Here is a 16,040-nt window from a genome sequence, read left to right as displayed (position 1 = left end):
TTTGAACCCGCATCGTCGCTTCTGCTCGTAAGATCTCTCGGATATTGCACACCATTATGATCAATAGATTTTTAAAGACTTATTTTGGATAATTTACAATCTTGCAATATTTGTACACGGCAGTACAAGGGTATTGAGGAGATGTCGTGCTTCATCGTGTTCTGGTCGTAATTGAATTGCAGCACGTACGTTCGCCTTCGCCCTCTCTATGTCGTGTAGATCGAAATGACATTTTGCTCGTAGCAGAAGACACTTGAAAGGACAGTGATACAAGTAATTTATTTTAATTCAATTATTAGTAAAGAAAAAACTGCAGGAAAATACAGTAGAATTCCATCAACTAACCTCGAACCGAACTTGCTCACAAGCTGTAGGGTCTATGGTCGAGCAAATATCAATGGCTTGTTGAGTTCTACCTTGTCTACGTAGAACTCGTGCCATAGAGATAATGATTTGTTGATGTACTTTTGTAAGACCACATTGCATGTCTAAAAATGAATCAGTATACAAATGAAGGAGTGCACAGAAATAATTTTGATAAGTTCCTGAATAAGGACATTTATCGGGTATGGTAGGGTCAAAACGACATGAACCACGTACGCAATTGCGAACGCGGCTCCTCTCGATATGGAGCGTAGCGGCTAGGAGCGTGGTGAAACTCATGCTGGCAACATCCATCGCTGCACCTCGCGACGGTGACAGCTCGGTCCCAACTGCTGCCTCCACCGCACCGTTTCCGGCGCGTACGTAAATGCACCACAACTACACTCATGATTCATGTCGTTATAGTCGTTTTGGCCCAACTATAGTGTTAATTTGTAAACAGTTTATTAGTCACAAAGCGATTTCTTACATTTTCAGAATAAAGTGGTTTAAAATAGTGGGAAATTGCATGTGAATTGTCGCCGAGCGCTCTTCAAACGTTTAGCGCAGTCAAAGCTATTGTACATGAAGCACGGAGCAATTGCGTAAGCGGTTGCGCTCGAAGCGGTGCGATGGAGCGTAGCGTTTGGAACTCCTTTTACAACCTCTCATTGCTGTGTTCCGCGGTGCTCCCACCTCTATACCGATCGCTGCACTCCACCGCACCGCTTCGAGCGCAACCGCTTACGCGATTGCACCCTGGTTCATGTCGTTTTGACTCGACTATACATCAGAGAGCAGGTCGACCAAATATTTGGAACGAACAAATCTTGTTAATGTTTGAGCTAATTTTCAAGATTTCCTTCTATAATTGTTTCAACTACTGCCATTTCAATTACCATTATTACCAGAATAAGCTGAAATGCTGATCAAATTTCGGATTTCGCGATTTAAAACAATTCTCGATTTAAATCATGGAAATTTATTCGATAGATAGATATGGATTTTTAGGAGGCATCTAGTAGGAAAAACCTACCGTTTAGCTTCTCGTTCTTTGAACACATCTCACATTTGTTGAGAGCATAATGAAGACGATGCATTGCATCCTCGAATCTCTTCTTTCTGAAGTAAGATAACATGTAAAGTCTGTATTCACAGACTGGTACGAAGAAGCTAGTTTCTGTTCTGTTTTCTTTTTCTTGAAAATCCCTACCTAAAAAGAATTCCTGCATCATCAAGCAATTTTGAAAAGAGCACAAAAAGTGCTTCTGGATAGGCATCGATCGCTGTCTGCCACGTTGATGATCGTAGACGAGCACCTCTGCAACGATCGATAAGCGATTTTTTTTAGAAGCAATTCGGTATAATCTTTGTTGATCTCACCTTCCTAACAATGCTTCCAAAGCAGGCTTATTTCGATTTTGTATCGCTATTTGTACTGGATATACTCCATCGTTGTCGGCTTCCTCGATCAACATGCCTGCTTCGAGTAATCGATCGACTATCGATCGAGACGCTACCGCACATGCTATATGCGCCAGAGATTTCCCTGCAATGTTTTTAGCAGGGATCAGCGGAAATAAAACACGAACTGCAATTCAAAACGCAAACAAATAGTGCAGCGCGAAAAATGGGCGGTGTCAGAAGCTCGCTATTGGTGCACGGCTACAACAACTAATAGCGATGATGTTGGTGGCGACTATAGTCGGGTCAAAATGACATGAAGCACGGACAGCCACGTAAGCGGCTGCGCGCTCGAAGCGGTGCGGTGGAGACAGCGGTTGAAATCGAGGTGGGACCTTGTCGAACCGCAGAGATGGGTGGCGGTAGCGAGGATCCTTACATGATCCCAACCGCCACACTCTACTGCGCCGCTTCAAGTGCAGCCGCTTACGCACCTGCCCGTGCTTCATGTCGTTTTGACCCAACTATGACTCGGTGAAGTCGCAAAACTGTTCGCACTTTTGATTCAGGAAATTATAAGTACTGCCTACAAATACTATCCAGAATGCGTGACAACTTACCAGTTTTGTCTTTACCGGTGATTTCTGCGTTTCTGTCCAATAATAACTGCACTGATGGTGAATGATTCTTGTGTACAGCGTGCGTCAGAGCCGTCCAACCGTTTTCGTCTCGTTGATTTATGTTGGCGCCTTAAGGTATCAATAATTGATCAAACAATAATAATTGATTGATGAATAAAAAGACTGAAGGAAAAGTGGAAAAAAGTGCACCAACCTTTGTTAACTAACATATCGATGAGTCCGACATGTGCACATCGTGCTGCAGCAATTACTGGCGTTCTCCCGAAAGCATCTGTGCATTCGATATCGCAATTTGGTAATGCTAACACAGCCACCACCAAATCCCAACTTCCACTCTCTACAGCACAAATGAGTGCAGGACGTTCTGGAGGCCATTGCATGGTGGAGAGTGACGCTCCGCTGCAACAATAATGTTTTTAACGAAGACCAAAGATATACGAGAACTGATCCCCAGACTGCTGAGTAATGGAATGCGAGCGATGAGTCACCTATGACGTTGATGACGTTGCCTAACAACATCAAAAGTCTTCAGTGACAATCTTTAAGAACGCGGTGGTTCACTAGAAGTTGGAATTGTCCCCTTACTTGGAATTTGATAAGAATAAGTTAGTTAAAACGTCAAGCCACTAATACAGTTTCACCAAAACGCCGATGGGAAGACAAGAAACCATAAATCCTATTTACTAAGCCAAGATTTCAAGAGAAGAGAACTTGAAGATTGTTGGGCAACGTGAAAAACGCATCCTATCTATTCTTGATATTCTATGTGCTTTCCAAAACAATACAATTTAAAGGCAGCATTCCACGGATCTGACGTGGTAAGGGACTCCGTGGGAAAAGCTAGAGATGGGGTTGTAGATTGCGGGACCAGGAAAGGTTCCGCTCACCCCTCCTTAATTGTCCTAAAAAACGTGGCGGGAACCGCTTTAGTTCCTACGAGGAACTTTAGAACGGTCGTCTATGTATACGCTCTGATCCACTCAGGTACCAATTCATTGGTGTCACTTGAATAGGCAGTCGAGGAGAACCCACTGGCTTTCGACCGCTGCGCAGCTGTATGCGGCGCGTGTACGTATAAGGGTGGCGCGTTGCAATGGAAATCGTCGTGAAAAAGAGTATTTTTCACTTTTTTCACGATTCGTGAGAGATGACCGGAACCACCCTTGATCCCACAATCTGCAACCTCATCTCTAGCTTGGCCAGCGGTTTCCCTCACTACGTCAGACTCGTGCTGCCTTCAAGTGGTGAATTTTAATCAGAACAAAAGATAAAAAAGAAAACGAAAATTGTGGCCGACAATTTCATTTCAATTAACGAACATCGAATACACAATTCTAGCAGTGAAAAATGAACGGATACAGAATGAAAACTCGAAATATTCGAAACACTAGTTGCCTGAAAAGAAGTGACTTTTTCGTATCCATCAAAACACTTTCAAGCATTAATGACAAAAAAACATGGCAGTACAATCTTATGAAACTCATCCACGCATTGCTAGTTTTTAAACAATTTGGTTTTGAAGAAATTTTGGCTTCGGTTGGTTTGGTTTGTCAGGATGGGTACAAATAATTCCTCTTTTTTTTTGTTTGAAATGTTAGCAACAAGCTAAAAGGAAGGATTTATTCGCTCAAAACTCACCGTGATAAGAAAAATTGGACCGTATCGGCACGTCCGTGTTCGCATGCTGCACACATAGCTTTAGCGAAATCGTGACAATCATACGCATCCACCAGTTGTTCACAGACTTCCGTTTGACCTAGTAGGTGAACAGTTTTTTTTTTTTTGGAACACTTTATAATTGAGTAAACAAATAATGCATGTGATCCGTAGCAGAAATTTCCAGAAGTATAGTAGGCTCAAGAGGACATGTAGCACGTACGCAATTGCGTACACGGCTTCTTTCGAGGCGCTTCGGTGGAGCTCAGCGGCTAGGAGCCGCCTCCACAGCGCCGTTTCGAGCGTGTACGTAAATGCACCGCGACTACACTTCATGTCGTTTTGACCCGACTATAGTAAGAGTGGATCGCCTCAAACTCAAGGAACCAAGTGAATCCTCAGAACTATAAAAGTCTTACAATAATGCTTTTACAGTAGACAAAATCCTTCTCCAGCACTAAGTGAATAATCACAACTGTAAATGAGTACTCCTAGTACCATTTTGATTTCTGTGAAGGTGTAACCAGTGATGAAATCCAAGTAACAACTGTACAACCTCGCTTATATAGGTTAACAAACCAATCTTTGTCCTCTGTTGTCAACAGTAATGTTAAGAGAACCGCGTCACGGAATTGACGTGACATATTATGGAATCGCGATGGAAAACATAAAGTCCGGGGTGTAGATTACGAGTATGAGCCTGGCCACAATCATTTCCCTGGGTTGTCCTTGGAAAAACGGCGTGGGAACACAGTTTGTTCCTACGAGGTACGTTAGAACGCGCCATACTTAACTACGATTCACTTTCCTCCACAACCTATCCATTGGATTTACTTGGATAAGCTGCTGAAGAAAGCTCGTTAGACTCTACCGCTCGCTCATGGATGCGGAGCGTACACAAGGGTGACAAGTTCTGACGTACGTCGTAGGAATGAACATCGTTTCCCACACTGTTTTTTTTCTCTAGGATGAACAGGGGAAACTGAGCGCGGCCACGCTTATATTCGCAATGTACACCTCGAACTCTATGTTTTCCATTAGGGTTTTACGCTTTGTCAATTTCGTGATACGTTCCATTAGTCATATTTTTTTTTTCCAGAAAGATTTGGTAAATCAGAGCGGCAGCTTAAAAGAAAGATGATTGATAGAGGAATGTTCCCATATACTTTTCTCTTCTTCCATCCCAAATCAAAATTCGCCCGTGAATTATATAATCCAAGATTTTATAGCAGAACTAACAGGATTGTTGTATGTTGAATACAAAGAATTATAAAGAAATGTTTTATGACAGCAGAAAATGGTTGGATAGTTGGAATGAGTTAAACCGGAAGAGCGATAAGAATAGCGACCTTTGCGGTAGTGGATCTTCTACGCGGAGGAAAAAACAGAGTAAATGAATCCAGTTAAGACATGTAATTGGTTTCTGCAATCTCATTAAAAACCCAAGACTAGCTGCAAAAGTTAGGTCTTAATAAGTACCATCACGGCAACGCGGCTACTGAGGTAAGCACAACGATTTGGGCTTTTTTGGATTTTGTTTCCAGGTGTAACATCTTAGATGATGACTTGTTCTGGATGAGGCATTTAAGAGGATATGTTGCAAATGTTCTGACTTTCCAGGCCTTCGAGACGAAGGCGGCAACGCCAAAACGTTAGCCGTAATAAAGGCTGTTAACTATCTTGGTTGCTGGTTGACATTGTCAATCGAATATTAGTAATCCAGTATCGCCCATTTCCCAGAAAGTACTCTCACCTGCACCTGCTGCAGCGACCATGGCGTTCTCAATGGCAGATTTTCGTTGCTCTTCGTCCAGCCATTTCTGAGCGAGCAGATAACGAATCACCTTAAAGAAAATAACGCCAGAATATACATTCAGGTTCATTAGCGCTCCAACGATGAGTAGATCAAAAAGCCTTGCCTTCACGTGACCATTTCTGGCGCTTTCTATCAAAGCCTTATCAGCCGTTCTCATAGCATCCAAGGGTAACAGGAGCGGCAATAATTCCATATGTCCATGTTTTGCCGCGATTGTCAGAACGGATGGGTCTGAAAATTTCTCAATCGTGCTAAGAGGTGATGCGCTTCGCACCATTTTTCAGTTTTTTTTTTTCTCATTTTCTCTTAAACTAATGGTAAATTGAAATAATTAATTAACTAATGAGAAATGGAAGTAATAAAGAAATAAACAATTGCTCACTTCTTTCCCATAAATCTTCTTCGGAATAAGTTCTTTCAAAATTTACTGTAACCAAATTAGAAAGCTTGGGAACTCTGCGAACTATTTTTTTTGCACGGAGGCTTCTTTTCCATGGATTTCGCTTGAAAGATGACAATAGAAGAGAAAACAATGGAGACGGCTTTCTCACTTCTTCTAGAATTAAGGATACTTCTCTGAAGAAAAAAGTAAAACAAGAAAAATTTTTCTTAGGCAGAATTTAAGATAAAAAGGAAAAGGATAAACCTTCCGGGTCATCCATACGTTTGAGATTTTTAAGAACGCGTGTTCAGCCTACACAATGACTTGCGGGGGCTAACTGCGGGGGTGTCAAATCAGTGTTATTATTCTCCCAGACTGGAGTGGTATCAATTTATTGGCGCTAGAGGGATGAAAAGTTTGGTTGCCACTAGGGGTGTTTCGAACTATCGATCATCGAACCACTTTATCCACTGCGCCTCTCTGGCCTTAAAGCTTAATAATTAGGCGTTCAAAAAAAAAGATCGTTACATAAGTTGAAAAATTTCCATCTCTTATGATCACTTATTGCCTTTTTCTCATGGGACTACAGTTTGAAGGGAAATCTTTCTTTGGTCGAGGAATTGAAAATAGGAAGGAAAAATCTTAACCGACGATAATTTTATTATTGAACCCTACTCGAAAAGATTTGCTGATTACACTCGAACTTTCTTAAAGGCAGCATACCACAAATCTGGGTTGGTACGGATTTCAGGTGGAGTATCCGTATACGGGGTCGTAGATTATGGGGACCGTGGTGGTTCCACTCATCTCTCCCTGAATCACTGCAAGCAGCCGACCCCTGAATGCTATTTGTACGATGGCTCCTATTGCAGCGCGCGACCCTTGCACGCGTGGCGTCCCCTACTGCCTATCGGGGCAGTTCGGATTGATTTTCGACGAATCGCAGGGCGGAGGCGGCGCTAGGGGTGGAGCGTTGCAATGGATGGCGTCGTACAAAACAACATTCTGGAGGTGTTTGCAGTGATGCAGGGAGAACTACCTCCATCTCCATAATCTACGACCCCTAATCTATCTAAATTATCTAATCTAATCCGTATACGGATACTCCACCTGAAATCCGCGCCACCTCAGATTCGTGGTGTGCTGCCTTTAACTCTGTGTTTATCTGACCAAAAATGCACGTTTGCACAAACAAGTGAATCACCAATGCCGCATGTGACAATCAGATTGGTGCACCGGTGTCTCACGTCGCTACAGAATTGCGTATTCTTGAAAAACATTGATTCCAAAGACAAACGCTAATGTTGGAGCACTTTGTATGAATAAAATTAATGAAATTGCTAAATTAATAATTTTATGGTTAGTAATTAATTATTATTAACTACAAAACAAGAAAACATAAATACACTTCCCAATGCCGAGGTTTCAAGAAGAGAAAACTTGGAGATCAATAAATTTACTGTTTTTATGAGTCTCACTAGAAATTTAATCATTTCCAACACTTGACGATTCAAAAAGAAAGATCCAAAAAGAAGGAAAAGAAGGAATTATTAAGTTGCAGATAGTCAAAAGAGAAAAAAGTGCAAAAAAAGTTGCAAAATGTGCGAAAAAAAGAAAATGAATTATGTGCGAAAAAAATGGAAATGAATTACAGTAACAAAACATGTCTGACCTAGATTCTTCTGTATTGCCTGGTCATGATTCAGGAAAAGCGAGACAAGATGAGCATTTCCAGCGGCAATAGCTTTTTGCATTGCAGTGAGACCAGTAGAAGGATCCACCGCATTAACGTCAGCACCGGCCATGAACAGTAGTTGAGTCACCTGGAATTATCAAATTCCACAAAAAATCCTTGAACGGTGTTTTTCCCTGGCGACTTACCTTTGTGTTCGGATAAAACATGTTTCTCTGATTCAGTAGCGATCTTTTCACATCAGCCGAACATCGTTTTATCCAGTGAATTTGGCCGTCTTTAGAGGAGGTGAACTGGAAAAAAAAGACATTTTCCCCTAAGTTCTCGCAAAAAGTTCGTCACGAGGTGTTTGACCTACCTCTGCGATGTACTTGCCGTGCATATATTTGTATGGATGCGCTTTAAGCAAATGATGACTCAATTCAAAGGTTTGCGTCGCGTTCAGAGGAGCAAGATCGGTGAGGTAGAGGGCTAGAAGAATGTGGCCATGCCTAAAATAGGGTGAGTCAGTGAAAATTCTTTTTTTTACGGTTGTAGCATTTTTCTTTTCTATTTTTCCAGCGCTAAAACTCTTCAGAATGGGATTTTGACTTCGAGGGGAAAAAATGTGTACCTGGCATCTGAGCAGAACTTCGGATGACTCGCGTTCTTTAACAGCCAATCTCGAATAGCCGTATCATGGAACGTTATGGAACCATTAGCGTTGAAGGATAGTAGTGGAGTGAGAATTGTTAGGCTAAAATTGATATTCACCTTTAGGGAAACGGAATTTCTGAAGGAGATCAACTGCACTCAAAGGTAACAAAAAATCTCTCGATATAAAATTATTTAGAGTTTTTAATTTTTGCTAAATTCAACGAAATTTTGAGTGACTTACCAAAAAGAAAATTGTAAGATTTTCAAGCGAAATGTCTCTACTTCCAACTCTGCCCGAAGAAACATTACGGTCAATTTGTCATGTGAAGAGGTCATTTTAGAGAAGGGGCGGGACAGAGGTGCTATGATTGGCTAATTCATCCCTCGTTACTTTCCATCATTCACAACGACTCGTTTTTTTTTAGACATACCAGTGACTTCGTCACCATTGCCGTTGCCTATAGAACCGTGGAACGTCTGACGAGTGTTTACTACAGTAATGGGATGATAATAATTCAAAAAAGTGTTCTTCTGATCTTTTTGTACTGTTTTGAGGATGTCCTCTGTGACAATCCTGTGCCCTTATCCTATATAAGTTATTTGAGAGGATAAATACCATGGAAACGGAATCAAAAGCGACAACATTTCCAAATAGTCCCATCCAGTATTATCTGGCCGATTTGCTGTTTCGTTGCGGGACCTTGTCCTTCATTCAATAAACGTTTCTAGTCATCTCCAATGAGTAGATATGTATTTTCTCCTACAGGCGCAATCTGTGGGGTCACTTATCCGCCAGGACATGTTTATCCAACTGGATAAACGATGTTGGGTAAGAGCTCTGGATTTTCAGATCACCTCATTATTACCACCTCGTGCAGCGCACGCATGTCGTTGCTGCATCAAGGATTTAAAGAATTCCGTTGTTCGTGGTTTTCCAGTTGGAATTCTAAGTAAAAACTGATTCGAAAAATATTTCATGACTCTTGAAGGATAACCTACATCTCATCCAGTTGTGTTTCAATCATTGGCACATCCGAATGTGTCGCATTCATCACAGCCATCAAATTTTTTCGATCCAAAGGCCGAAGAGAAGCGAGAAACACGTTCAACACGGGAACTACCTTAGCAAATATGCTCGGAGAACTGAAAGCACTATATGCATCCCTGAAAAAATAGCAAAAACTCCCTAAATTAACAGACGTGAATGTCAACTCCATGATCAATCCATACAAGTCGATGTCATCCACAGGAAGGTTTGACTGCATTAGATATCGGACAGGTAGTCGGCCAGTCTCGACCAGTCTGTAAGACCACTGAGCTTCAGGGACCAGTTTTCGTTTGTTTTGATACTCTAATCATAATTATCTATAAAAGTGCTTGAACTATGAAAAATGGGAACCGTCGAAAAACATCGCCAGTTCTGAGTAAACCCGGAAAACTGCATTTTCTACAGTGAATAAGTGTACCGAAGGAATAAAACTCAAAGAAAAATATTCGATGGTACCAAAATACCAAAATTGCTACCAAAATTTTATGAATACGCATTTTTTTAAATATTGGTAAAAATTGAAATCTGAAATCCTATATCTTACCTAATCAATAGACGAATATAGAGCACATTGCCATTTGCCGCGAAAACAATTCGATCGATTAGGTCGCCGAATGGATCAATTATCGATCGGCGGGTGTTAGATAGCAAGTGATTGTCAAGCTGAAAAGCAGTCGAATGAGAAGATAGTCAAGCGTAGTTCCATCCAGGAGCTAATGAAGAAAATCGATATCACATAATTCCAAATGTCGTTCAGAAATAAAGCCAATAATACCACTAATTTTATAATAACCTCAAATCCAGGGAAAAATTCAGTTAAGAGTAAAAGAAAAGGAGAAAGAAAGAATAACTAATCAAGAAATTTTATGATTGATAACAGAATTAAAAGTAATGATAAATATTAATAACAAAATTAATTTAATCCAGGAAATTTGACAAATTACCTCCTGCACCATAGAAAGACGATAGTCTATAAGCATTCGACTGTCTCGAACTACTCGCTCATCTAACGCGATGTCGTCTGAAAAGCAGAAGAATTTCAGGGATTTCCTTAGGGAAATTGTTCAAAAATTAATCTCTCAAAATAAAAAAAAAACTTCGTGAAATAGAGTGTATCTTCCAAATACAACCTAAAGGCATCACCCCACGAATCTGGGGTGGTAAGGATTTCCGGTGGAGTATTCGTATACGGGATCGTAGATTATTGAGAGAAGGGTGATTCCGTTCATTTCTTCCTAATTGCCGTAGAAAACGGCCAGGAAGATACCGCTTCGGGCGTTTCGGCGCGCCATTTTCTACAAGGAGTTCGATTGGAGCGCGCCAGTCTTGTGCGGCGCCGCATTTTCCGGGCCGTTTTTTACGACAATTAGGAAGAAATGGACGGAATCACCCTCCTCTCCATAATCTACGATCCCGTACACGAATGCTCCACCTGAAATCCGTACCACCTCAGATTCGTGGGTTGATGCTTTTAACTACTAAACCTTAAGCTTACCTAACCGGATTCTTCTTGTCATAATCTCATCAAAAATGAGCGATGTGTCCGCATTACAGGAGACGATGAATCGTACCCATGGAGGAAGATGTGCGACGAGGTCACAAATGAAAGTGGCTGAATAGAGTTGCTCATTGCACTGTAGAATGAAATGATAAGGAAGAGAATTACGGTATGTAGCTTTCAGGCATATTTTTCCACAAGAAAGGATCATAGATACAATAGAAACTTGTTTTTAACGATTTTATATGCAACAGAAGAAAATCCAAGAATAAATATTCTACTAAACGGAGTTGAGGAAAATAGGCATAACACTTAATTTTTACAGAAAAAAAAGAATATTATAGGAACTCTCAGTACGCAAAAATCTTATGTTGATACTTTTGTAGATGTCCTCCAGAATTTTCGAGCAAAACAAAAATTGAAAAAAACGAGTTATTCTCTTGAATTTGATATCGCTAATTCTTTACAGAAATATCCACCAGGCTTTGTCCAACTACTACATATCTTACAAGTTTGCGGCGAAAACAAACTTTTCGAGAAAAAAAAAACAAAAAGTCTCTAAGTTCTTAGTGCAGATAGCTCAAATGAAGGTGACTAAACCAGAAGGTCCGTTTATTAAGGTATTCTCCCGTAGAAAGTTAGCCCGAATAACGGATAGTCCAGAAAATCGCAATCCGTTACTTGGTACATGGTAACGGTTTGCATAACACCGCCTAATTTTGCTAGCTTAGCTCAAAAGCAGCTATTCTATTAGCTTGAAATTTATATTGACTTGTGAAGTTTTTTTAAAAAGTATTTTTGAACAAAATAATTTCTAAACGCTGAAAAATCTACAAAAGTAAAAAAATTTCAAAGTTTTACAAAGAAAATAAGGATTTTACAAAGAAATAAGTTTGCGGGCAAGGAAATGTTTAAGAAATGTTAAGCGAGACGAAAATTAATTGTAATTTATCCAATTAATTTAGTTTTTCAAACATGCAAAGTGAGAGGTGTTGCAGATAGATTGAAAAGAACAAAAACGTTACACATTTCATAAAAATTCTTTTTTCTTCTTAAAATCGTTCTAAAATTTTTCTAAAAAATTTTTAAAGCTAAAAACGACATGATCAATTAGATTTGAAAGCACAAAGTTCTACAAAAACGAACCTATTGAATGGCCGTCCTCACTTCGATGAAATTCCGCTTCATCTGTGCCATCAACAGCAATAACAAGACATCCCTAAATTAATGTTAAGAGGTAAAAGTAGCAAGGATAACTAAGGAGTTCACAAAAAAGGCAAACTCTCAGGGTACCACACGAGGATAAGCAGGTTACCTGATCCGAGCAGCTCAACTGCAGCAACGGTTGCGCTATGGATGTACAGAATACGTGTAAAGCATCATGTTTAACACATTCCTCTATTTTCAATAACGACTCCTTTTCTTCATTCTAAAACATGGAAATATGAGAAATAAAGAAAAAAAAAACGAAAAAGAAATAATCATGACAGCGATTGAAAATTTTCTCACAACACTAAGTAGTAGAAATCAAGGGGTAATCTCTAGGAACGTTTCAAAATTTTATGTTGTTTCAAAATTGAAAAAAAAACAGCTGTTCTCGTAGTTTCAGAGCAAGCAGAAAAAACGAGACAGAACGATCCAAAACTGCGGAAAACCGGTTTATTGCATTCATTACTTCTGAAATAACCTTTGTCCCAAATTTTTTTCAAAGATGATGTAAGATTGAACGTCTGCCGAGGACAACAAAACTTCAGTGATTTGGATTTAGTTGGCGGCTGCCATTTTTCGGATGTAACCTTTTTTAAAAGAAATAAAACAGAGCAGACAATTTTAAAACCTCTGCACTTATCATGCTGTGCGTGGATTCAAAAACAACTGTATCGTTAGTTGCAAAATAAAAAAAGAAAGAAATTGTATTGAATTGAAGTCGAATTGAAGTTGAATTGTCTCGAAGTCTATCTCCTCTTCTCCTATTTTGCACAGGAGAATAAAGAGAAAACGAAAATGATCGAATTTTTTTTTGAAATTCTTTCAGTCCTTTTTATCTAAGAAATGAAATGAAGTTTAATTTTTAATTTTTTTTTCAAAAGAAGTCACTTTAATTACGACTATTATTGCGTTGTTCATATTTCTATGTTGAAATTATAAAAATTCTCAATTATTCATATGTTCTAATAATTTTCAGAACTGTAAAAGATTGCATAGAAATTATACCTTAGTTTTTTTTTACACAACTTTTTTTTTTGAAACCTACACATCCCTAACAGATACACGGATGACTCGGATTCTAGTGCTAGTCTGTCAAATTCCATTCGGAACGAAATTGACATATTCGCGCATAATTATAGACGTGAAAGGTGTGCGTCCGTAAGTGCACCATTAGTCAACATTACCGCCCACGCACATATACGCAGGCCGGTTCGATGATGTTAAATTACTTGACAACCGGACACCATTTTGCTCGGATAACGCTTGAAAAGTTCCTGCACCTCGTTTGCGATCCCCGTTCGACTCGTTGACGGCATGAAAATATAAAAGATCCAGGATAAAGCGCTTAGGACCCGCCACCACCTTCTCTCCAATTCAGAATCGTTTAAGGTTCACGAACGTGTGTAACTGGCCTCCACAATGAATTGCGAGGGTTAGTAGATGTGTAAAGTCAGTGTTTTTATCCTTCCAGACAAGTCTGGCAACAATTTATCGACGTCGGTGAGATGAAAAGCTTGGTTGGAGCTAGAGCGGATTCCAACTTCCGATCGATTGTGCAGACACAGTGGAACGTCTTACCGACTGCGCTACATCCGCCCTGAACTCTTTAATAACAAAAGAAGATAAGATGACCGAATAAGGGAAATTAATCTAAGTTGAGCGCCATCATCTCACCTTTCTATAAGGCCCCACAAAATCTAGAAAGGATTTATAAACTTCAACTTTTCCGCTCTTATTATGTCGTATCACACTAGATAGTTTTTAATCACTTTATATAATTTATATTTAATTCTGCTTTCTTTCTTCTTAATGGTGGACAAATTTTACTTACAAAAATGCTGGAAACTTTCCCATTTTATGAGCGACTGCACTTTTTCACATAGTAGCACAGTTTTGGAAAACGTCGAAAGCATTATCCCTCCATTTCTCATTATTTTTCGGTAGTTTTTGACATCTACGTAGGTGTTACAAAGCAAAGCATCTTGGTATTTCACTGAATTCTGGTCTTTTGATATAAAAAATCTCTTGATGTATCTCTAAAGTATAGTTTCAATCAAAATTACGAAAAGAAGGTTTAAGACAAGTTCAATAAGTTAACGAAGAATAAATAAGCCAATGAATAAGAAATAACAAAGAATAATAAGAAAGCTTATTGTCCGCATCATGCATCCGAGAAAAAGGTGTACATGTTTAGTATTTAATGAGAATTCTGTAAAACCCACCTTGTTAAGAATATCCGCGTAACTTTTCAGGATTGGTGACCTTGACAGCCATGCACCCAGGTTACATACAAATTCTGGGATCGAGCAGGAGGAGGACTGGAATAGAAAATTATCGAAAATTGAGGATTTGTCTAAAGACGACAAATGCTTATAAAAAATTGTCTCCTAAAAGTTTGAAAAAAGGAGGAGAACCAGATGTAGAACAATTAGAGCCACTGTTAAATATTTATCAAGACATAGAGATATTTTGCTCCAATTATTGCAAAAAAAAAGTCCGAATCGTGCCAAAAAAAAAAACCAAAAAAAGTGAAAAAAATTGCTTCCACGTCCTTACACGAGAACTGGTCCCCCTCCTGAAGCAGCGACGAACAGAACATCGCTCTGTTCATTTGCGAACTAAATGCTTCAGTTATTTTAGCCCACGAAATATCTTTTGTAGTTCTCATCCGAACTAATCTGTAATTCTGTAGAAAATTCCTAGGGACTAGTTCTAGTGGACAGGCGACACAAGAGGCTCGAAAAAATCCTGTAGAAAAGAAAAAGATTGAAGGATGTGAAGAGCCTTGTTAACTTTTTCTGGAAAACTAGTCCCTATTCAGAAAAAATTCGCCACTGACGTCTTTTCAAAAAAAAAAAAAAAAGTTGCCAGAGTTAAAACTCACACTTTGAATGTTGCAAATATGAAATGCGACCAGACGTGTAGCAATAGCTCTCATCCATTCATAATTCCTAGAATTGTACATAGTCCCGTCATCAGGAACACACCCAGAATCAATCGTGTCTGATGTCTGTAAGGATTTCCCGGATTTTTTTTTTCGAGGAAAAAAATCTTCAAGTACAATCTAGATCAAACCTTAGAAGAATAGAATGAGGAATTAAGGATGAGTTGATTGATGATACTTGTTTTCCCGGATCCCCGGCATCCCTCAACGATTGTGACGGGGATTTTGTCCACTACGGCTGATTCGTAGATTTCTCTGAAATGAGATTTGCCCAGGATGTCACGAATAATTCATGTCGGATACCGCTGGCGTCTAATGATTCGTTCAGTATGCTAATGTGACCGATAAAGCACAACCATTTTTTTCCTGGGATTAGAAGACGTGATCACAAAACAGGGTGGTTACAAAACTAGTTACAGAAGATTATCCCTTGCGGTGGAACGAAATCGATATCCAAAAGGCTTCGAAATAGTTCGCCACAAAAAAAATCCATGCAAAATTTACGTTGGATACGATATCGAAGCGTTTCAAAACGTTTATACAAAAATAGCAAAAAATAGCAAGGAAAAATGATAAAATATGAAAAAAACTAGGAAAAAAATAGGAAAAAGAAGCATGGAACCAAAACGTTACATCAGCGTCGAAGAACTAAGCGGAAGAGTGAATAAAATTTACTTAAAAAATTTAAAGAAGTTTTTTTAAACAGGTGATTTTGATCGAGAAATCCCTTTTCTGAAGAAAATAACGCAT

At 39.4% G+C, this 16,040-nt stretch overlaps 1 protein-coding gene across 2 annotated transcripts in view; it reads right to left on the bottom strand.

The window, feature by feature from the left end:
* Positions 1 to 93: 93 nt before the first annotated feature.
* RB195_011669 (uncharacterized protein) overlaps positions 94 to 16,040 on the bottom strand; it is a gene marked incomplete at both ends in the record, with an annotated part of 45,633 nt that continues 29,686 nt past the window's right edge. The window contains 25 exons of one of the 2 annotated variants that reach the window (XM_064193196.1): positions 94 to 252; positions 346 to 488; positions 1,400 to 1,485; positions 1,577 to 1,684; positions 1,747 to 1,912; positions 2,388 to 2,516; positions 2,602 to 2,807; positions 4,047 to 4,164; positions 5,818 to 5,908; positions 5,984 to 6,111; positions 6,263 to 6,436; positions 7,935 to 8,085; positions 8,144 to 8,248; positions 8,314 to 8,446; positions 8,569 to 8,691; positions 9,591 to 9,734; positions 9,792 to 9,893; positions 10,184 to 10,302; positions 10,584 to 10,660; positions 11,135 to 11,251; positions 12,284 to 12,356; positions 12,453 to 12,566; positions 14,569 to 14,664; positions 15,231 to 15,356; positions 15,422 to 15,545. In XM_064193196.1, the coding sequence (XP_064050779.1) occupies positions 94 to 252; positions 346 to 488; positions 1,400 to 1,485; positions 1,577 to 1,684; positions 1,747 to 1,912; positions 2,388 to 2,516; positions 2,602 to 2,807; positions 4,047 to 4,164; positions 5,818 to 5,908; positions 5,984 to 6,111; positions 6,263 to 6,436; positions 7,935 to 8,085; positions 8,144 to 8,248; positions 8,314 to 8,446; positions 8,569 to 8,691; positions 9,591 to 9,734; positions 9,792 to 9,893; positions 10,184 to 10,302; positions 10,584 to 10,660; positions 11,135 to 11,251; positions 12,284 to 12,356; positions 12,453 to 12,566; positions 14,569 to 14,664; positions 15,231 to 15,356; positions 15,422 to 15,545 (3,112 nt within the window). The remainder of the gene's footprint in view (positions 253 to 345; positions 489 to 1,399; positions 1,486 to 1,576; positions 1,685 to 1,746; positions 1,913 to 2,387; positions 2,517 to 2,601; positions 2,808 to 4,046; positions 4,165 to 5,817; positions 5,909 to 5,983; positions 6,112 to 6,262; positions 6,437 to 7,934; positions 8,086 to 8,143; positions 8,249 to 8,313; positions 8,447 to 8,568; positions 8,692 to 9,590; positions 9,735 to 9,791; positions 9,894 to 10,183; positions 10,303 to 10,583; positions 10,661 to 11,134; positions 11,252 to 12,283; positions 12,357 to 12,452; positions 12,567 to 14,568; positions 14,665 to 15,230; positions 15,357 to 15,421; positions 15,546 to 16,040) is intronic. The other variant, XM_064193197.1, reaches the window with a different exon arrangement.

The sequence above is a fragment of the Necator americanus genome, chromosome III (assembly GCF_031761385.1).
Source record: "Necator americanus strain Aroian chromosome III, whole genome shotgun sequence".
NCBI lineage: Eukaryota > Metazoa > Nematoda > Chromadorea > Rhabditida > Ancylostomatidae > Necator > Necator americanus.
The sequence above is the reverse complement of the archived record's forward strand: the minus strand, read 5'-3'. Positions and strand labels throughout refer to the sequence as shown.